General features: G+C 63.3%; 1 protein-coding gene across 2 annotated transcripts in view; it reads right to left on the bottom strand.

Moving 5' to 3' along the window:
* Window positions 1–566: 566 nt before the first annotated feature.
* Window positions 567–20,334, bottom strand: part of ATP13A3 (ATPase 13A3) — a 33,499-nt gene continuing 13,731 nt past the window's right edge. The window contains exons 2-33 of one of the 2 annotated variants that reach the window (XM_087724980.1): window positions 19,915–20,000; window positions 18,914–19,087; window positions 18,264–18,458; window positions 17,970–18,040; window positions 17,795–17,875; window positions 17,377–17,446; window positions 15,414–15,548; window positions 13,741–13,813; window positions 13,268–13,399; window positions 12,994–13,173; window positions 12,483–12,640; window positions 12,048–12,236; window positions 11,723–11,784; window positions 11,361–11,511; window positions 11,145–11,261; window positions 10,874–10,891; window positions 10,640–10,793; window positions 10,410–10,530; window positions 9,744–9,868; window positions 8,943–9,121; window positions 7,842–7,964; window positions 7,357–7,436; window positions 6,607–6,649; window positions 6,411–6,520; window positions 5,870–5,966; window positions 5,326–5,398; window positions 4,693–4,870; window positions 2,664–2,845; window positions 2,307–2,395; window positions 2,038–2,118; window positions 1,554–1,670; window positions 567–1,078 (exon numbers count right to left, since the gene is read on the bottom strand). In XM_087724980.1, coding sequence (XP_087581106.1) covers window positions 878–1,078; window positions 1,554–1,670; window positions 2,038–2,118; window positions 2,307–2,395; window positions 2,664–2,845; window positions 4,693–4,870; window positions 5,326–5,398; window positions 5,870–5,966; window positions 6,411–6,520; window positions 6,607–6,649; window positions 7,357–7,436; window positions 7,842–7,964; window positions 8,943–9,121; window positions 9,744–9,868; window positions 10,410–10,530; window positions 10,640–10,793; window positions 10,874–10,891; window positions 11,145–11,261; window positions 11,361–11,511; window positions 11,723–11,784; window positions 12,048–12,236; window positions 12,483–12,640; window positions 12,994–13,173; window positions 13,268–13,399; window positions 13,741–13,813; window positions 15,414–15,548; window positions 17,377–17,446; window positions 17,795–17,875; window positions 17,970–18,040; window positions 18,264–18,458; window positions 18,914–19,087; window positions 19,915–19,962 — 3,807 coding nt within the window. In that variant the 5' untranslated portion in view covers window positions 19,963–20,000 and the 3' untranslated portion in view covers window positions 567–877. The remainder of the gene's footprint in view (window positions 1,079–1,553; window positions 1,671–2,037; window positions 2,119–2,306; window positions 2,396–2,663; window positions 2,846–4,692; window positions 4,871–5,325; window positions 5,399–5,869; window positions 5,967–6,410; window positions 6,521–6,606; window positions 6,650–7,356; window positions 7,437–7,841; window positions 7,965–8,942; window positions 9,122–9,743; window positions 9,869–10,409; window positions 10,531–10,639; window positions 10,794–10,873; window positions 10,892–11,144; window positions 11,262–11,360; window positions 11,512–11,722; window positions 11,785–12,047; window positions 12,237–12,482; window positions 12,641–12,993; window positions 13,174–13,267; window positions 13,400–13,740; window positions 13,814–15,413; window positions 15,549–17,376; window positions 17,447–17,794; window positions 17,876–17,969; window positions 18,041–18,263; window positions 18,459–18,913; window positions 19,088–19,914; window positions 20,001–20,334) is intronic. The other variant, XM_087724981.1, reaches the window with a different exon arrangement.

The following is a 20,334-nucleotide window of genomic DNA, read 5'->3' as shown; positions in this document are numbered from 1 at the left end:
CCGGCATCCTTTCCTGGCTGTTGCTGCCCTCTTAGCACCATTGTGGAGGAGTTGCGACCCTGGCACAGCCGTCCTTTCAGCAGGCCTGCAGTTGGAGCGGTCGTGGCCTCTGGGTTGCCCACGAGAGACTGTCCAGCTGGTGTTGCTGCCCCTCCGGTCAGCCTGCTCCGGCCGTCCTCTCGGCAGGCCATCGTGGGGGGCGCTTGGTCAGGCCCCGAACGAGGCGGTCACAGTGGAAGGCCTGGGCTGCACTGACGGAGGAGGCGCCCCGTCTGCTCTGAGCCAGGGTTCTGCCGAGCGCTCCATCTGTTAAGGCAACCCGCTCCAGCCGGCCGGGGGCTCCCGGAGGGGGCCTGGGGAGGAGCCGTCCCAGAGGGCAGAGCTCTTGCAGAAGGAAGACCTGAGGGTGAAGCTGCCGGCTTCTGCCGCTCCCTGGGACCGGCCCCTGGGCTTTGCGAAGCTCCTTCAAGTTCAGGTGGGGAGGGGGCTGCGTCTCCTGATGGGGTGGGACGTTTTTGGGCACGGGGGAGGGGAGGGGCTGACCAGACCTAGCTCTCGCAGAGGACAAAGCGAGCAACCCTCTCCTCCCCCGGGGGCCAGCCAGAGCGTCCCCCAGAGTGTTCCAGGTGGGGCCGAGTGTCCTTTCCTGGGCGTAGTTCCAGATGGAGGAGCTCTTCTGGCCAGGGGGAAATGCAGAGGGACCTTTGCGGGAGGCCCAGGAGTGCCAGGCAGGCCCCGTCCCTTCCCCCGGTGGGAGGAAGACTGGCATCAGCAGGGTGAGGGGAGAGGGGAGCGGAGCCCGTCTGTCCATCTGTCCGGTCAGCAGCAGAGAGGCCAGGCCGTGGGCAGCCCCGGCATGTGCCAGGGGGGCCCTCTGCTACGTCATGGCGATCACTTGGCAGGAGCCGTTCTGGCAGGAGGAGGGGCCGGGGGCCTCGGTGGTGGTGCGGCCCTTGGGCGGCCACTCCGGGTCCACCAGCAGCTCCTGGGCCAGGTGGACGTAGCGGGCCTTGGGAGGCCTCTTCTTCAGGCCGAGCAGTCCCAGCAGCGCACACCCACGGCAGCGGTCCAGCCCCACCTGGGAACAGACGGAGGGTGGGAAGCTGGGTGGGAAGCTGGGCGTGCCCCCCCCCTGGCCCATCAAACAAGGCGACCCCCCCCTTCCCCATGGGGCTCTAACTCAGCTGCAGACCAACTGTGCCTCCTCCCCTGCCCACACAGGAGCTGTGGGGGTGCTGTGGCCCAACGTGCCAGTCCTCTAAGCTGGGGAGAAGACCCAGAGTCGACCCCCACCCGCCCTCTGGCCCACTTTGCCGCCCCCCTTCTCTGTCCCCCGGAGCTCCTGGGTGTAAGGGGGGGAGGGCAGCAAAGCCAAGGCCCCAAGCCTGCCCTGTTCTCCCCACCGCCACGTGTCCCCCGCTGCCCGCCAAGACCTCTGCAGCTGAGCACAGGTTTTTCTCCACCGGCGGCTGAGCCCCCCAGCCCCACCAACCGCCTCGGAAGGAGGGGGCTGCTGCATGCTTGAAGAGGGGGGAAACATGCAGAGTTCCAACCTGAGACGGGTGGGAGGAGGAGGAAGAGGAGGAGGAGGAAGAGGAAGCTAGGCGGTCCTCCCCGGGCTTGTCTCGACTGAAGAGGACCTTCCAAAGGACCATGTCAAGGAGAAAGTTCTGTGATTGATCCGAGAAGCAGGGAGAATCGAGAAGGCACAATCAGAAGGGATCCAGAACCAGAGCAAAGTCGGGGCCATTGAGTCAGTGCAGAGAAGGACAGCTGGGGAGGGGGCTCCCAGGAGGAGGAGGAGGGGGGGGAGGGGGCAGCAGACAGGCGCATGCAGAGGGCAACCGGCCCAGCACTTCCGGGGCCCGGATGGAGGGTCCCTCCTGCTCTCAGCGCCGGGGGGGGGGGGGGCCTCCAGAGCTCCCCCCCCTCAACTACAGCCAGCCTGGAAGAGGGGGCTAAGCAGGACCCCTCCCCCCTCCGTGGGCTGCCCGCTCGGCCCCCCTTCCGGAGGGGAAGCCGGCTCCCAGGGCTCACCTCCACCAGCATGGAGACGGCAGCGTTGGCCAGGACCAGGAGCAGCACCGTGACACGCCAGGCGGGAGGCACGCAGACCAGCTGTGGAGCAACCGCACACTCAGAGGCCGTGCTGGGAGAGGGTCCCCCACCGGCCCTCCTTGCGCGGCCCCTCCCCCAGGCGGGGTGGGCTCTGGAGCCAGAGGGGCCCCTGCTGCCAAGCTCACCCCAAGGAGGGGGGGGGGGAGGGCTCAGCTCCCAGGGAGGAGGCCAGGCGCCCCCCCTCCTACCTCCAAGAAGGATTCGATGGCTGCCACCGGGTGCAGGAGGATGGTCAGGGCAAAGGCGTAAAGGGCCACCACGGAGACCACGAAGAGATCTGGGGAGGGAAGAGGGGTCAGCTGCCTCCTGCGGCCCCTTCCCCAGCAGAGAGAGAGGCCCTGCCTGCTCCCCCACCACCACCACCCGTGGGGGGCTGGCGTTGATACTTTTTGCGTGCCAGCGCTTCCCTCTGGCGGGGGCCCCAAGTCCTTCCCCCTCCCCAACTGGTCCCTGCTCAGGGGTGGGTGGGGATGCGGGTGCACCCTCTTCAAGGCTCCCCCCCCAGCCAAGCAGCTCTTCCCCCCCCCCCCCCCAGGGCCACGTACAGTTCCTGTAGCAGGGCTGGCGGAAGGGCCGGCCCTTGGAGAAGACCAGGGCCACGATGAGGTACTGGAAGATGGAGATGAAGAAGAGGGTGGTGTTCTCGTAGTTGCGGATGTTGTGCTCGTCGTGATGGGAGACGTTACCCGGCGGGGAAGCGTTGGAGGCAGCCGAGAGGTTGCAGGCGCTGGAAGAGAAGCGGGAGGGGGGGGGTTGGGCTCAGCCAGGCCCAGGGAGGGAGGGAGGGAGGGAGGGAGGGAGGCTGCACTCGGCAGCCAGACCGACCCGAAAGAAGCCTTTGGGGGAACTGGGGTGCCCCCTCTCCTTGCCAGGCATTCTGCAGGCTAAGCAGGGAAGCGTCTCTTTCATCGGGGGGGTGGAGTGAGGGGTGGGTGGGAGACCCAATCCTGCCCCCTCCCCTCAGCCGCCAAGAGGCCCTTTGCAGCAGCCAATCGCCCCACCTTCCACGTACCCCTCCCGGCCACACTGACACCAGTGGGAACCCACAGCACCCCGGCCCCAGCCCAGCTGCAGGGCCCCCCAAGGCCCCCCCTGCCCTGAGCGGCCTTCCCACTGGCCCCGTAGGAGGTGCCCGTGTTCCCCTCGGCTGGGCAAGGCCTGGGGCGGCTTCAGCGGCCTCCCTCCGGCCAGGATGGACCTTGGGCCATTCCGATCCGGGGCCACGCTGGGAGCAGAAACTCGGGGAGGACGGGAGCTTCCCTTCATCGGACGCTCGGAGTGGCCCGGCTGAGGCCCCACGGAGAGAGAATTGGCGCAATCGGCATAAAACCTTTAACTTCCCATCTCTCCCCAATTTAGGTTTCCGCCTCGTAATGAAATTGGCTCCAAAGGGCCAAAACGTTCCCGCCATCCGAAGCGCAGAGGGTGAAAATGTCCTGCCTTTGAAAAATAACAAGGGGGAAAAGCTGCTCCTGATTCTTTGGCCTCCCAGACAAGAGGGGGGGGGGGGCTCTCTCTTCCCTACCAGAGGCCTGGCCTTCCTCCGCTGGAGAAGGAGGGTGGAAGTGGCAGGGGGAGGGAGGGAGGGAGGGGGCGCTTGTAAAAGGGAGAAGCCCATTTGAGGAGCCCACCTGGGGCTGGGGACGGGGAGGAGGGTTTCGGCTGCCCTTGAACTGTGCCTGGAACAGGCACCCCCCCCCCACCTGCCCACGGCTTTTAAGAGCCCTTGCAGGTACTTGGCAGAGCCCTGGGGGCAAAGACGGCACCCTGCAGCCTTAGGGGCCTTTTAGGGGCAGGGAAGGAGTGCTGGCTCACAGGCCCCTCCTCCTCTTCCTCCTCCTCCTCCTCCTCTCGGAGCAACTCTTCCCATCTCCCGGCGGGCAACAGCCTTCTCTGAACTTGGTGGGAAGCAGCCCCCTGGCAGCGAGTGAGTGGGGTCAGGGTTTCTGTGGGGCCACGAGTGTTAAGCCCCGAGGCTCCGCTGAGACCGCCAGAAACAAGGCAAGAGCCGCTCTGCTGGGTGGGGTCAAGGCCTGCCTTAGCCCAGCGCCTGGATTCTCCCGGGCTCCAACTGGGCGCCTCTCTTCTGCAATTGGGGCTGGGGGCAGATGCCATCGGGGGGGGGGGGGAGGGAGTTTTCTCAGCGCTCAAAGCAGAAAAATGCTGAGAAAAGGGGTGGGGGGAGACTGAGCCTGCCAAGCTGGACAGTTTCACAGGGTGCAGATGTTCCGATGGCCACCAGGTGACACCAAAAGGCTGAACTTGCTAAAGCACTCTGCTGCCATCTAGTGGGCGAAGGCTCAGAATGCCGATTTCCTGAATCCCAGCTCAAGAAACACACGCGTGCCCTGCTCCGTGGCCTCTCGTCACGAACGCTCTCTCTGCGCCACGGCTGGGGAACGGTTATCCGCTGCCGAAGTCATGGCGACTGAGGTGGCTTCGGAAGAGCTACGGAAGCAGCAGGAAAGGGGCTGCCCAGTGGAAGCCGGGAGAGCCTCACTGGCCACGGCCACCTTTCTCCTCGGGGCTGCAGGGTGACCTCAAGCGCGCTGGACGAGCCTGCTGGGCACTTACTCTGAGGAGGGGCTCCACGTCTCGTACCAGGGCTGCTGCTTGACCCACAGGAAGCCGAGGACCTGGAAGCCCAGGCAGATGAGGATCTGGGACAGGACGGAGAAGAGGAGGGCCCCCGAGATGAGGCCGGAGGGCGGCCGCTGGGCCACCAGCTCTTTCCACGCGGGGTTCAGGCTCACTGCAGGGAGAGGGGGGGAAGGGGCAGTCAGGGAAATCTGCCCACACGCCACCAGAAGGCCCAAACCGCACCAGGGCAGCCAAAGTCTCGGGACTGACACCAAGGAGACTCTTTGGAAGAGACCCGGCTGAGTTCAGACACCGTGACCAATCAGGGGAGGTTGCAAAGGACGAGGAGGTTGGGCCTCTTGGGGCCTTCCCCTCCTGCCCCCCCCCCCCCCCCCGCGGGGGGCAAAATGGGCCAGGAACCCCTGCACTGCAGAAGAGCCTCAAGGGAGCCACCAGGCCGGGAGGGGGAGGACAAGTCCGCTCGGGACCCAGCGCCTCCTCCCTCATCTCTCTGCAGCCAGGTAGGGATCCCAGCGCTCCAGATCGTCCTCCTGGGAGTGGGGGGGGGGGAGCGCTCGCTCTCCCAGCACAAGCCCCGACCCAGAGGTCCCAGCCGGTCCTACTCACTGGTGAAGACCAGCACCAAAATGATGGCCAGGTCGATGAAGAGGAACTGAAAATCTCCCAGGTTGCTCTGGACCTGCAGAAGAGAGTTTGCACCCCCATCAGGGGATGGAGAGGGGAGGACAGCTACTCCTTCCCCCTGCCTCCCCCCCTCCCTCTGAGCTTCGTGATCTCCCTTTGGAGCCCTCCCTCTCCAGCCCTCCCCCCACTACTCTCTCAAAGAGGGGGGGCTGAACGCTTCCCCCTCCTCCTGAAGCGCCCAGATCCCGACCTTCCTCCTGAGCTTCCTGCTGCCCCAGGCGGCCTTCCTCTCCCCTGGGAAGCCGCTTCCCTCGCTGGGTGGCTCCTTGCCGCAGCCCAGGCCCAAATTCCCCCCCGGTCCTCCTGCTCCGGGAAAGCTGCTGGGCTCTGGGGGCAGATTCTGGTTCCCTGGGCGCCTTTTGAGGCACAGCAGCCCCCCTGGGGGGGGGGGAACAGGCACAGTGCAGCGCTGGGGGAAGGTGCCCAGGGATGTCCCCCCCCCCCCCCAGGAGGGCCAGAGACTCACGGAGTAGAGCAGAGTCACGCTGAGGTACTGGATGATGCTGTATAGAGCCATGAATTTGAAGACGCAGAAGGAAGTCATCAGGGCCGCCCGGCCTTCCCTGACGGAGCAAAGCAGCCGCTGGGTGGAGGCAACCACAGCCCCCACTTTTCCTCGTGGGGGGGGGAGCCAAGAATTCCTGCTCGGCCCCATCTCAGGAGGGAGGGGCCCTTGGGGGGGGCAGGGAGAGCCACCCGCTGTTCGTCTTGTGCAGGAAGGAAGCAGCAGGCGTCTCAGGGCCCTGCTGGGGAGGCAGCCTGGGGGCTCCCATGCCCCCCCCCGGGAACAGGAGACCCCCTGCCCTCCCAGGGAAGGACGCGGCTGCCCTGGCATGAGACCCACCTGGGCGGGGGAGCCTGGGCCCGAGGGGCCTATTCCGTGGCCCCCGTGTCTCCCCCCTCGGCAGACCTCAGCATGGTTCCCCTGCCCCCGGAAGGACCAGCCGCCCTGGCACTCGGCCCGCTGGGGGTGGGGGGCTCTGGCTACACAATGCGCAGCCCTTTACCTGATGAGGTTGGGCACGCAGGCGATGCTGGCCGTCCTGGAGGTGAAGGGAGAAGCGACGGAGGCCTCCAGCTCGGAGAGGGAAATGCCGCCATGGGCCCTCTTGAGAGCCTGTGCAAGGAGAAGGGGGGCTGAGGGGGGCCCTCTTTGGACCCACCTGAGCAGCCGTGGGGGGGGAAGGGGGAGGGAATACTCACGCCACAATCGTTTGCGCCGTCCCCGCACATCCCCACGTGGTAGCTGCAAGGGACAGCAGGGAGGGTGAGCAGGACGGGTGGGGAGAGGGCGTTCCAGGGACACCCCCCCCCCGAGAGAGTCCCCCAGCAAAGGTTCCCTCAAACGGCTTCCCTGGATGTACCCGACCTGCCCCCTTGGATGACCGGCCTTCAGGGGGCCAGCGGAAGCAAAAGCCCTCCTCGGCAGCCCCTCCCCCACTTCTGGGAAAGGGCCCCAGGAGAGTGAAGGGGCCGTGGGCAGGAGGGGGCGCTCTCGGGGCTGGGAGAGAGGAACTCCCCCTCCCCCAATCTGCCCAGGGCTCGATAGCCGCAGGAGGCCAAAGCAGCTGACAGGGCAGCCCCAGTGGGACAGAGCCCTTCCCCTCCCATCAGGCCCAAAGGGGTTTGCAGCTCTTCTGAACCCGGGAGGAGCAGGTCCTGTGGGGCAGAGGTCAGAGTCCCAGGAGGGCCCTCCTCGCTGGGGGGCAACTGGCAGGGCAGAGCAGGGCAGCCGAGCAGGAGGGAAAAGGCTGGCAGAGGAGCAGCCCCCAGCAGCAGAGCCCAAGGCCAGGCGGCAGCCGGTTCCCCCTCCCAGTCTCCTGACCCCCAGCAGCCCCCCCCCCCCAGGGCAGAGTTCCTGCTTGTGGCGAGGGGCCCAGCAGCAGCAGCAGCAGCCAGGTTCTGCCTGGTCTTGGGGGGGGGGGGGGGGGGGGGCTGCCCTTGTGTACTTACTCTACGTTTTGCAGGGCCTCCACCAGCTGCGTCTTTTGGTCGGGGGCCATTCGGGCAAAGACCGTGCCGTGCAGAACGAGCTGGAAGGCAAAGGGGGGGGGGTCTCTCAGCACTCGGGGGGGGGGGGAGGAGAGGCAGACAGAGACAAGGGGTGCTGGTGCGTGTGTGTGCAAGTGCCAACAGAGGGAAAAGTTGAAGGCAGGAAGGTTCTTCCCCTCCAGGCAATTCAGCACCTTTTCACTCTGCTGCATTTCTCAGGGTGAAAGGGGGGGGGGGCTCTCTAGGACTGCTGCCGTCTCCCCCCCCTCCCCCCAGTGGGGAAGCCTCAGAAAGGCCCAGGGAAGCGCAGGATCCTCCAAGGCTGGGAGAAGCCCGAGGGGAGAAGCTCTGTAGGGGGGTGGGGGAGATGCCGGTGTGGGGAGGGGGCTCCTTCCCCCCCAGGGCCACACAGCCCCCCCCCCTGGAACTGCCCCCCAGAGACCGACCTTGGGCACCAGGTCCTGGAAGTGCTCCTGGATGACAGCGAAGGACTTCCCGTTCATGGCAAAATGGAACCTGGTTTTGGGGGAATCTTCGTCGTTCTGCTGGGCAAGTTTCATGGGAATGTCCTGCAAGAGAAGCAACAGGCCCCCTTTCAGTTCAGACCCCCCCACGCCCCCCCCCCGGGGATTCTTCCGGCAGGAAAGAGTTAAGCGCAGCTGCCCCAGGAAGCACCTCCTGGACAGACGTTTGACCTATAAAGCCAACCAAATTGGTCACTGCCACCTAGGCCTGGCAAAGACAGGTGTGTGTGGGGGGGGGGAATGGGGGGGGGCGGAGCGCTGACCCAACATAGAAGCAGATTTAATGCCTGACCTGAAAGGCCTGGGAATTTAGTCCTGATTGGGCTTCCCATCTAAGGGAGACCAATTCTTTATTTTATTCATTAAAGTTTTATGCTGCTGATCTCCCTGACAAAGGATTCTGGGCAGCAACTTATGAAAGAAGTAAAAAATTAAGATACCAAACCTTAAAAAACTACAGAGATTAAAATGCTATTAAAATGCAGAAGGAAGGAAGAGGGCTGAGCCAATCATCAGGAACGAGGCCGTCCAAGGAGGGCCCAGCTTCAAAGAAAATACACGGGAAGCCCCCCCCCCTTCCAGGCCCACCAAGGCATCCGACTTGGGGCAGCCCCCGCCCCTGCCCCCTCCCAAGGGTGGACGGCTCGTTGGGGCCAAATAGGGGGCATGGACCACCCCTCTGGAGACACCCCCCCCGTTACCCAAGTCCCATGGGGGGCCCAAAGGTGGGGACAGCTGGACTTTCTTGGGTTTTCTCCCTTCTCCTCCAAGGGGGGGCTTCTTCTTCTTCTTCTTCATCTTCTTCTTGGAGCCCCCTTTTCTCCCGGCCCTTCCTTCCTTCCCCCCAGGGCCCCTGTTCTCCCCAGGGCCCAGCTTCCCTCCCGGCTGAAAGGGCAGACTGGGGGAAAGAGTGTATCTGTGTGTGTGTTGAGTGAGGGCCTTTGCCTGGCTCTCCCCTGAGGTGCCCCTGGGGCGGAAGGGTCTCTCCCGGCCCTCCAGAGGACACCCCCTGCCCTCCCTTACCTCTGAGTGGATGGTGGGCGTGGGGTCGTGGGCCCTCTCCAGGGCATCGGCATGGTGCCACTTGATCCTGGCGGGGTGCCCGTCCTTGGGAGGAAGCGCTTCAGCCACAATCACCTTGTCCTGAGGTAGAATCATGCCACAGTCCCGAGCCACGGAGATGGCGGTCAGCATGTTGTCCCCTGTGAAGCAAAGGGAGTTTGGCCAGTCCTCAGGCCAGGTGCCCTTCACGCACACACACACACAGCCCTTAGCACTCTGGCCTTTCCAAAGCCCTGGGAGGGGGCTGGAGGCCCTTCCTTAAGGAAGCCTCCTGGGCTCCCTGCTGATTGCCAGCCCCCCCCCCCACGGCCCCTCCCCCCTGTTCATCTTAAGAGAGCAAAGAAGGGAAGGAAGAACCAGAAGCAGGACTGGGCTTGGATTCTCCTGACTGAAGGATGGCTCCCCATTGGGCTTCGGGTTCTCCCCCCCCCCCCAGGGGAGGCTTCCTTCCTTCCTTCCTTCCTTCCTTCCTTCCTTCCTTCCTTCCTTCCTCCTTCCTTCCTTCCTTCCTTCCTTCCTTCCAGGAAGGGGCACCTGAACCCAGCAAAGCCTGCTGGGGAGGGGGCTGGGGGGGCCGCCGAAGGGCCTCTATCTGATGGTGGCTCCCACTCTTTTCCCACCCCAGCCCGAGGCAACGGCCTCAGCCACAAGGCCAGGGTCCCTGCCGCCTCCCCCGCCCTCCCTCCTTCACGCTCACAGCCGGGGGTGGGGGAGGGAAATGCTCCGAGCGAGAGGGGAGGGCCAAGCTCTCCCCTCACCCACCTGTGACCATGACGGTGCGGACGTTGGCTTTGTGCAGGTCCCGGAGGACGGCGGGAGTTTCCGGCTTCAGCTTGTTCTGCATGACGATCAGCCCCAAGAAGTCCAGGTTGGTCTCTATGACGTCTCTAGGGCAGGAGAGGCGGCGCCATGGGGGTCTTTGCAAGGGCATCAGGGCCCCCTTAGAATCCCCTCCCCCTTTCCACTGGAACGGCCCAGGATTCGCACCCGGCAGACCCAGACCCACCAGCCTCTCCAGAGCCCCAGCTCTCTCTCAGGTGCCGGCAGAGCCCAGGACGGGGCAAGGAGGGGGGCGCCACCCGCACTCGGCTGCCGGGGGGGGGGGAGGAGGAGCTGCCGGAGAGGCAGGGAGGGGGGTGTGTGGCAAAGGCCAGGGGACGGAGCAGACCCGGGCGGAGAGAAGGAAGCGCCTCAGCCCTGCACCACAGATCCCCTGCCAGGAGAGCGGGCAAGGCCGGCGGCCACTCTGAGAGCAGAGGCTCCTGGGAGGTCCTGCTCAGTGCGCGCGTGTGTGTGTGTCTGCTTCAGGTTGGGGCCCAGGCAGAGCCTTCGGGTGGATCCCTGTGCTTGGGCAGGGTGTGGAGGGCAACCCCAAGGACGTTGCTGGGGTTCCAGCCCCTTCTTCCTCTGGGCCCCCCCTCCACTCACCGGGCCACGTTCTGCACCTTGTGCCAGGTGAGCTTGGACTCCAGCTTCCTGTGAGCCAGAGCGATCACCCGGAAGCCCTGCCTGGTGTACTCCTCCAGCACCCGCTCAAAATCCGCCGGCACTGGGGAAGGAAGAGAGGCCACCGGCTGAGGCTCACGCCGGCAGCGCCCCGGCCAGCCTCCCCCCTGGGCGGTGGGGCAGGGGAGATGGGGGGGGGGAGGGAGGCTTACCGGTGGCTGGCTTGCAGAGCCCTGCGACCACTTCCGGGGCCCCTTTCATAAAGGCGTCCATCTTCTTCTCCCCCAGGATCCGGGCCACCACGCACATCCGCTGCAGCGCGGAGGAGAAGGGGAACTGCCGCACGATCCCGATTTCGTAGCTGGCCTGGTCAAGGGAGGGGCAGGTGAAGGGAGGGGCTTGAGGACCAGCCGGCAGGCGGGCGAGGGGGCAGGGGGAGCACTCACCGACAGCTGGAACAGCTCCTGCAAGGGAAGGAGGAGGAGAGGAGAGTTTTTTCTGCAGGGTGGCCTGGCACGGAAGACTCCCCAGCAGCCCGGGGGGTGGGGGGGTGAGAGGGCCCTGAGCCACGCGAGCCCCCCCCCCCCAAGACGGCTCGCAGTGTGTGTGTCCCCGGCCATCCCGCAGCTGGGCAGAGCCTGGGCTCCCCTGAGGGGGCCCTGGGGGTGGCTGCTGGAGGAGGCCGAGGGTGGGGGAGGGGGAGGAAGGGGGACCCACCATTTCCTTGTTGTTCCCAGCGTTGAAGTCCGGGAGAAGCTGCTTAGCCGGCCGGACAACCGTGGGCATAATCCGGTTGTGAAGGGCCGTTTCCTCCTCTGTGGCCTCTTCCAGCACCTGGAGGGAAGAGACGCGTCCATCAGCCCCAGAGAGCCCAAGCCGGCAGTGGGGGGGCCCTGCCCCCACCCCACCCCAGGACCAGCTTCTGCCCCTCACCCATCCGGTGGCTTCGAACATCTTCAGATCCAGCGGATCCCCAGAGAGCACCCCTTCGATCTTGGTGAGGGAGTGGCACGTGGCCATGCAGGCCACGAAGGGCGACCGCACCAGGCTCTCCTTGCAGGCCCTCTCCTCGGGCAGCTGGAAGCTGAAGGAGGCAGAGGCAGGGAGGGAGGGTGAGGAAGGCGCCTCTGGCCACAGCAGACTCACCCGCCCTTCAAGGGAACGGGCAACCCAAGCACCAAGGGGAGGGGGCCGACCTACAAGCCCCCCCCCCAAGCCCTGGGCAGGTGGGGCGGCCCTCAGGGTCCCGGGCACCCAGTGGCTGAGGAGCAGGAGAGGGTTTTGCTCTGACTCACCTGGCGCTTTCCACCCTTTGGATGCCCCAGAGGTCCAGGCCATCCTCCGTCAGGGTCCCGGTCTAGGGGGAAGAAGGGCGCTTTAGGCAGAGTGGGGGCTAAGGGACCGAGAGCCCCCGCCCTGGCTTCACCTTTGCAGCCTTTGGGGGCCACAGCCAGAAAGACCCAACCTCAGACAAGCCCACTGAAGGCCACGGAACCCCCCCCCAAAAGTGGCCAGGAAAGACCAGCCCATTGGAGGATAGACAGAGGCTGGGACTGCATTGAGTATGCCCCCCTCCCCCTCGCAAAGCCAAGAGAGGGGCTACAGGAGCCGAGGCCGGACCTTGTCAAAGCACACGAGGTTCAGCTGCCCGCAGATGTTGATCCTCTGGGGGCTGATGCAGAAGATGCCGACCTTCTTCAGCCGCCGCTGTGCGTAGACGATGCCGGCTGTCATGGCGGCCGGAAGAGCCGGAGGGACCGTGATGGTGATGATGTCCAGGGACTCGATGATGATGATGTGAGCGGGGACCTGGAAGGAGGGCTGGGGGTCAACCTCCTTGCCAGAGCTGGGGGAAGCCTTTGGGGGGGGGGGAGGCGCTTCTGGCCGTCCAGCCCAGCCCTGTTGGACGCCCCAGCAGGCACGCCTGGCCCAGGAGGCGGCTTTGTGGCCAACAAAGGCATTGTTCGCACTGCCCCCCCCCCCCGCCTAAGGGCAGACCCTAAGCAAGCAAGGGCATGGGGGGGGGGGCACACACCGCAGCCCTTGACCGCCTACCTGGTGGAGGATGCTGATGACGATGGTGTACAGGAAGCCGATGCCGGCCACGCCCACCAGGCAGAGCAGGAAGAGGTAAGCCTCGCGGTAGAGCTGGAAGTCGGTGGGCTTTGGGTACAGGATGGAGCGCACCAGCTGCCCTTTCGACGTGCTGAAGCCTGGATCCCCAAAGAGCGGGTCAGAAGGGGGCCTGGAGGCTACCGCCCGCTAGAAGAGCCAGGGGCCCAGGCAGGCGGGTGAAGCTGGCGCCCAGGGCAGCTCCCTCCAATGGGGGGAAGGAGGAACGGAGCCTCGTCTTCCGGGGGGAACGGAGGGCGGAGGAGAAAGACCTTCCATAGGAAAGGAGCCGGGGGGAGTCCGGAGCCATTCCTTGTTGACCTCTAAGGTCCTGCCCAGCTCTAGCCTGATTGGTATTCGGGCAGTGATGGGGGAGAGAGACGGGGAAGGATGATGGGGGGGGGGGCAGCCTTCCCCCACCATGCAGCCTCCTTCCCACCCAGTGCAGACGTACCTGTTCGGACGACCACGGCCTTGACGAGCTCCCCGGTGTAGAAGCGGGTCTGAATGACGGTGGTGCCACAGAAGAGGGTGTGCCTCCTGTGCCCGTCCGGGTCGTACACTTCGTCCTCCAGGGCCTGGCAGTCCTTGGACGGGTTGGGCAGGTTGGTCTTGGTGACGGGGACGCTCTCCCCTGAGGAGGGAAGGAGGGGCTTGCTCACTGCCCGGGCCACCCGCGGCACGGTGGGCCTGGCTGCGGGCACGGGGCAGGCGCCCCTCCGACTCACCCGTCAGCATGCTTTCGTTGACGATGCAGGTGCCGCTGAGAAGCACGGCATCGCAGGGCATGATCATTCCCCGAAGCGGGACCACAATGACGTCCCCAGGCACCAGGTCCGTGGACAGAACCTCTTCCACACCTGAAGGGCACGAGAGGGTTGGAAACGGGCAAAGCCCCTCGTACACCTCCCTCCCCCCCCCGGAGGCTGACGGTGCAGAAAGCAGCTGGCAAAGACTCTGGGAGGGACCCCCACCCCGGAAGGGCCACCGTCCCTCGAGGGAGAAGCCCGTCCTGCACACACTTGGCAGCAACTGGACCTGCCCCCAGGCCAAGCCCAGCTTTGAAGCCTTCGCCTGCTGCTTTGGAAAGCCCCCTCGCCCCCCAGCCCCAGGGCAGCTTCCACCTCAGGAGGGGCTCAAGCAGGGGCCCCCAAGAGGCCCCCCTGGAGGCCCCCCTCCCTTCCTGCCCGGCCCATCCTACCGTGGTCGGCTCTGCTGATGGAGACCCGGATGACGCTGTGAGCTGCCACCATGTCGTGCAGCATCGTGTATTGCTGAAGGGGGGAGAGGGAAACGTTGCTAGCCGGACGCCCCGAGCCTGGCAGAGCCATCCCAGCCACCCCTCCAGCCACCAGGGAAGGCGGAAGAGCTCCTATGAGCCGGACTGCCCTGGGAGGCATCCCCCCCTCTTGGAGCCGCACGGTCCCACAGAGGCAGGCGAGGCCCCTGGAGCTGGAAGAGCTTTTCTGCGGGGCCCAGCGCTGCCTCAGGGTCCAGCCGGCCTGGCCCTCCGGCCTCCTGGGGAATCCCCATCAGAGCCGAGAGGCTTCCCAGGAGGGGCCGTGCAGAGCGTCTCCACGTCCCCTTGGCCAGCCGGCCGAGGCCTCCAGGTACGGCCAAAGCAGCTGGCGGGCCTTATCTCTTCGCTCCTGAAACCCAAATTCAGGGATGAACTAAGGAGCACCTGGAAACCGAGTCTGCAGAGGAAACCATAATCCTGGTCTGCCTTTCAAAGGATGACTCACACACACACCCATTCGCAGCGCAAAAATCTCCCTTGGGCTTCACTTGAGGCTGCGCCTGGCACCCCAGCCGGATGTGGCACCAATTGCAAGACCCCGGGCAAACGCTTGTGGCACCAGACAAATTGGGAGGGAGGAGGGGGGAATTAGAAGACACATTCTGAAATAATTGGCTGATTGCCCAGGACTTTGGCAAGACTTTTTGCTTCTCCGTGCTCGCTATCTTTCATCTTAATCGCTTATTGATCTTATTGCCGCTTGACTGATGGTTGTGAGCTAAGGATAATCCTGGGGGGAACCTCAGTGGATCAAACCCGCCAGGCTCCCTCCTTGCCAGCTACTTCTGGGGGCTCCTGAAGGCCGCCCAGGGGTCCAGCACGGTCCTTCTGCCCGATTCTCTGCAGAGGCTGCTATAATGGGGGTGCCCCAAATGGGTCCCCTGCGACCGGCACTTTCGGGTTTCCAGAGCTGTGCTTAAACGTCTGTGAACCGTTTTGAATTTCCATTATTTCTGCATAAATAGGACCCAGAATGGGCTCCCTTCTCCACCCAAGCCCTAAAAGCAGATAAAGCGAATCCAATTAGTCAAAAATATTAGACCTGCTAACCTCTTCATTGAAGAAAGGGATCCAAAACTATACATATTTATTTCTGAGTCATTTATGCAGAAACGTCGAACATTCAAAAGGCTTCGTGAGCTTTTCAGCGTCAGAGTCATCTGCTCTGAAATGTCTCTGGACCTTCGGACGTTTGGGCAGCATGGAGTAGGCGGCCCATCGACGGCAGGATCCGGGACGTCTCTCAGGCAAACTGATGCCAAGGAAGGACACCATCCAAGACCAGGCACAGCCATGCCGGCTTAGGGCAGGACGACGCAACGCGCTGGGAACACCAAGGCTCCCTTTGTGCACCAACATACTTAACCCAATAACCAACTGGAGCGTTTGCTCAGAGGCCCTGGGTGCTAAACTAACCCAGCTGGACGGATTCACTCGGTCAGTTAAAAATAACCCACGCTTGGCCCGTGGTGCCAACCCAGCCAGCTGATCATGCAGAGCAGCAGCCACAGTAAAAGAATCCGAGGCCCCCGCAGGGCTTGTGGCCCCTCTGCCCCCCCCCCCCCCGGCCCCACCTTCCGGATGTTGTAGAGAGAGCTGGCGATGGAGATCAGGGACATGATCACAATGGCAATTGCATAGTAGTAATATTCATCCGTGCACCAGAGGATCACACTGAACAGCTGGAAAATGTAGAACGGATTGAGGACCTGCCGGGGGGGGGGGTGTCGGGGGGGGGAGAGAGAAACAGAGAGAAACAGAAAGGAGGGTTAGAGAGCAGCCGTCTCCTCCGCCGGGTTGTCCGAATGCTGAATTCCCTATTCAGGGGCAACATCTACTTTCCTAACGTTCAGCCCAAGGTCTCACAAACGGCTGTGGGGGGATTTAAATACGTGCAGCTGCCTGATGGTTTTCCACATCTTGAATTAGGCCTTTTGCATTTCTTACAGCACCAAATTGCGGGTGCCCCCCCCCCTTAGTGGAAAGCCTTCTTTGGGGCCCCCCCAAAGGTCCGCAGGGGGCATCTCAGTCGGGAGCCTTCCTGAGATCCAGGCGGAAAGCAGCCATTCCGGGGACAAAAGCGCCTGGGAACTCCGTCCCTGAGCCAGACGGTTGTCCCGGGGGGGGGGGGGGGGGCTGATGTCGCAGGGCCGTGCTGGCCCACACGTGGCATTTGTGGCAGTCCCAGTGGCTGCCATGAGGCGAACCTTGCACGACCGCAGCGTCCAGGATCCACCTGGGATCTCCCGTGGCTTCCCACCACGGTGGAGGTCGCAGAGGGCGGCCCCTGGGCACTCTGCAAGGGCCCCAACCCTGAGGAGGGGCTGCGGGGGTCCCTCGCCCAGGCACTGCTTCTAGGAAAGTGGGGTCCTGAGGGTGGGGAGAGCCATCCTTTGGGGGGGAGGCTCCTGAGGGAGGAAAATGGCCGTGTGTTTTTTTTCTCCCCTCTCCGAGGGCTCTGGGGAAGGCTTTGCAGCCACAGGGCCTGCCCAGGCTCAGCCTGGAGCTCTGGCACACTCAGCTGCCTATCACACGCGCACGCACACTTGCACTTGATGCCTTTCTGTTGCGATGGGTGGGTTCGACAGGCAAACTTTGACATAACAGGAGTTCAGCTCCCGTTGCCTTCAGCTGTTTCCCTGGGAAGATGCTGGAGACGAATGTTTCACTTAAAGGCTGCAGGTCCCAAAAGCTTTAAGACTCAATTTGAGAGAAGATTTAATATTAGATCCCCTGGAGCTATATTCTTATTATGGGAAAACTGGCGCCTGGACCAAGGAATTGGATCCCCTGGGTCCTACTTAAATATTCTCCAGCTCGGGAAAGAGAAGCACGGGGCCTCCTCAGCTATCCAGTAGCTTCCAGCGTTGGTGATATTAGGACAGAATCAGGCATTGAAACAGATTAGCTACAGGTTGATTGTAAGGAAGGACAGTTCCTTACTCAAATGCATTTGTGCATATATATATTTTACTTTTGATTTTTAATTTCATTTCCTTTTTCTTTATTGTTAGTTTTCCTTCTCTTTGTTTTCTTTAAAGTTCATTCCATAAAAGCAAAAGGAAATTGGGCACCGCAGCAGTGATTCCTGCTGGCCAGGGAATTCTGGGAGCTGAGGTCGGCACGCTTGCACATACCTGCCCTACACCCACCTGCAAAGGCCTCCCCCCTCAGGGTGATGGCCCAGTCCTGCTCCCCCCACACCCCCACTCTGTCCACGCCTGGCCTCTTCCCACCCCAGGATCCCGGAAGCAGAGCAACCAGACTCTGCTTAAGGAGCGGGAACACTTTTAGGTGACGCAGCGAGTTAAAAGCAGCCCATGAAGAGACGTTGGGGGGCTCCTGTGCATAGCCCAACCCTGACACCGACTTTTTCACAGGAACACGCAGGCGGCGGCGGCAGCAGCCTGAGACACGGGGGCCCCTGGGAGATTGGGAGTCTCCCCCAGCCTCCCTCCCTGCTCATGCTTTCCCAAGACCCCGGGGGCCAAGGACAGCCCCCCCCACCCCACCCCTCTTCCGAGGCAGAAGGCTCACCTCTTTAATCAGCAGTTTGAAAATGGAAGGCACTTTGACCGCAATTTCATTCAGTCCGTAGAAAATCTTCCTGCATCCGAAGGAGATGAAAAAAGGAAAAGGGCAGAAATTTAGCTGGCGGCTGCTGCCCAAAACGGCCCCCCAGCACTGACCAGCCAGGAGGAGGAAGAAGAGCTGGCCGGGCAAGGTGGGGGGACACACACACACACACTCGGAGGCCGACGGTCCTGCAGGGGTTCCTGGGCACCTCTGGGCCCTTTCCGGATGGCCACAAGGACCTGCAAGCCGAGTGTGTGTGTGTGTGGGGAGGAAGAGGTGACATTGCTGGCCGAGAGGCAGAGAAGCAGCAGCTGTTGCTGAGGGGGAAGCTGGTGGGGGGGGAGCCCCCCCTCCCCGTGTTCCTTGCCATGGGGCTCACCTGTAGTCCTGCGTCTCCTTCGTCAGCCCCGTGCTGTGTTCCCGATGGATGGACGCGCAGGTCGCGGAGTCATCCAAGCCTCTGCAGGGAAGGGAGGGGAGGGCTGTGTGAAAGGCCGGCCCAGGCGGGTGAAGCCCTCGTGCTGCCAGGGCCTCCCCCTCTCAGCGCCTCTTACTTTATGGAAGTGAAGTTCTGGACGGCCTCATCCCAGAAATACTTCACGCTGTGGTGGGTGAAATAGCGCAGCTGGAAGGCAAGAAACACACGCCGGGTTGCCGCTTCAGGGGGGGACTCAGCAGGGGTTCCACCTGCTGCCCCCCTCCTCGCCCCACTTCCCTGGGTCAGAATGCCCACAGGAGAGGCAAGCCGAACGGGGGGCTCCTTCGCTTGTGGCCCCATCAGGGAAGCCTCCCGGAAGCCTCGCTGGCGAAAGGAGGCCTCGCCAGGCCGCTCTGCCCGTGCTGGGTACCTGGAGGAGCTGGGGGGCCTGGGGGTGGCCGTTCAAGGCGCTGCTGCTGTTCTCGTCCGAGGGAGGGACGCACAGAGGAGTGCTGGAGCCATTGGCCACCTTCTCCGAGGCCAGCTCTGGGGGGGCCTGTAAGGGGTGGGGGCCCAGGGAGAAGACCGTGCGGACCTTTGCACAGAACCAGCTCTGGAATTCGTCCTTCGGAGGGAGGAGGAAAAGAGGGAGGAGGAGGCCTTTCCATTCCGGTTCCTGCAGTCGCGGGAGGCTGCCAACCCTCCGAGACCCGCTTGGGCCGCCCTGACAGAGCCCTCCTCCTGCCCTCAGAGCCGCCTGGCCGTGCGGAGCGGGCTCTCTGGGGCCCAGGCGACAAAGGGGGAGCCGCCCAGGGTTAGCTAACCCAGGTTTAGGTGCCAGCATGCCCTCCGACCCAACCTCCATTTCCTTCCATGCTTTTTATGACAACACCTTAGCCAGGAAAACAGCATCAAAAGGTGGATCCCACCAGGAAAGACGAGCCACCCCCACCGCCCGCTGGCTCTCGAAGCAGAAGGCCTGAGGGGGAGGCGCTAAGGACCATTCCTGAATCCGGAGGAGCAGGTGGGGACAGACCCGGCCCCAAAAGGCCCCCACCCCCCCGCAGCTGCCCGGCTTACGGTTGTTCTCAGCAGGACCACCTGGCAGTGCCTGAGCGAAGCCCTTTGGCAGGTGGCTTTGACTCGCCACTCTGGCATCCAGTAGAGGAGGAGGAGGAGGAGGCCACCCGAGCACAGCACCCCTCCGGCCACAAAGACCAGCTTCCACCGGCAGAAGTTGTACCCGTAGATTTTCTGCACAGACGGAGAGAGGAGGCTGAGCCTGGCAGGACTCCTGCGGAAGGGCACCCCCCCGCCCCCTCCCCCCACAGCCTGGCTGGGCACAGCTACAGCGGCTCTTGGGCCGAATGCCACCAGCCCAAGGAGCTTGAGGGCCCATTTGCCTAGAGCCCAGGTGGCGCAGTGGTTAAATGCAGCACTGCAGGCCACTTCAGCTGACTGTTAGCTGCAGTTCGGCTGTTCAAATCCCACTAGGCTCAGGGTTGACTCAGCCTTCCATCCTTCCGAAGTGGGTGAAATGAGGACCCGGATTGTTGTTGGGGGCGATATGCTGACTCTGTAAACCGCTTAGAGAGGGCTGAAAGCCCTATGAAGCGCTATATAAGTCTAACTGCTATTGCTATAGAGATGGGGGTGCAGCTTGTTGGGGCCCCTGCGGGAGCTTTCACCTTCACATCTTCGGAAGGAAGGAAGGAAGGAAGGAAGGAAGGAAGGAAGGAAGGAAGGAAGGAAGGAAGGATTTTCCCATAGGTCTAGGAGGTCTCCATGGGTATTCATCTCCCCAAACAGCCATGTGAGGTAGGCTGGGCTGAGAGAGCGAGGGCCTGACCCGAGAGGCCCAGGGGACTCCCACGGGTGAGGAGGGCATGTTGAAGGCAGGCGAGATCTTGGCCAACCTGTGGGAGGGCTTGGAATGGCTGCAGGGAACCTTTCGTCTCTGCTCAACTATTGCCTGCAGCTGCGAGTGTATGTGCTTGTGTGTCTGTGTCTGTCTGTGTGTCTGATGCCATGGAGTTAAGCCTGGGAGGGGGGAGGGAGGGAGATGAGGATGAAGGGCTTACCAGCTCCTCTTCTTCGCCTTCCTGGAGGACGTTCTCTTCATTGTCCATGATGCTGGATTCTTAGCTTGGTCCCAGGGAACCTCGGACTGGGGGAGAAAAAGGAAGCAGCTTTGAAACCAGAGTTTCTCAACCTCGGCCCCTTTAAGAGCTCCCAGAATTCCCCGCCCAGCCACGCCCAGCCACGCGGGAGGAGGGCTGAGTTGAAGCCCATTTACTAAGAGCTGCTCTGCCTTCTGCCTTGGCCTTCCTCGGGCAAAGCCCCTCTGGAGAGAAACCCCACAACTCTCGCCCGCTTGGTGGTGGGGGGGAGAAGAGGGGGGCACGGGCTCTGTGGCCACAGCCCGGAGGAAATCCCTGGCCTGGACTCTACAAGGGAGCTCTTGGAAAGGATGCACAGCTTTTGCTCCTTGTCATCCTTCG

The sequence above is a fragment of the Thamnophis sirtalis genome, unplaced genomic scaffold (genome assembly GCF_051295495.1).
Source record: "Thamnophis sirtalis isolate CommonGarterSnake01/CBP01778 unplaced genomic scaffold, rThaSir2_p1.2 scaffold_11, whole genome shotgun sequence".
Lineage (NCBI taxonomy): Eukaryota > Metazoa > Chordata > Lepidosauria > Squamata > Natricidae > Thamnophis > Thamnophis sirtalis.
The sequence above is the reverse complement of the archived record's forward strand: the minus strand, read 5'-3'. Positions and strand labels throughout refer to the sequence as shown.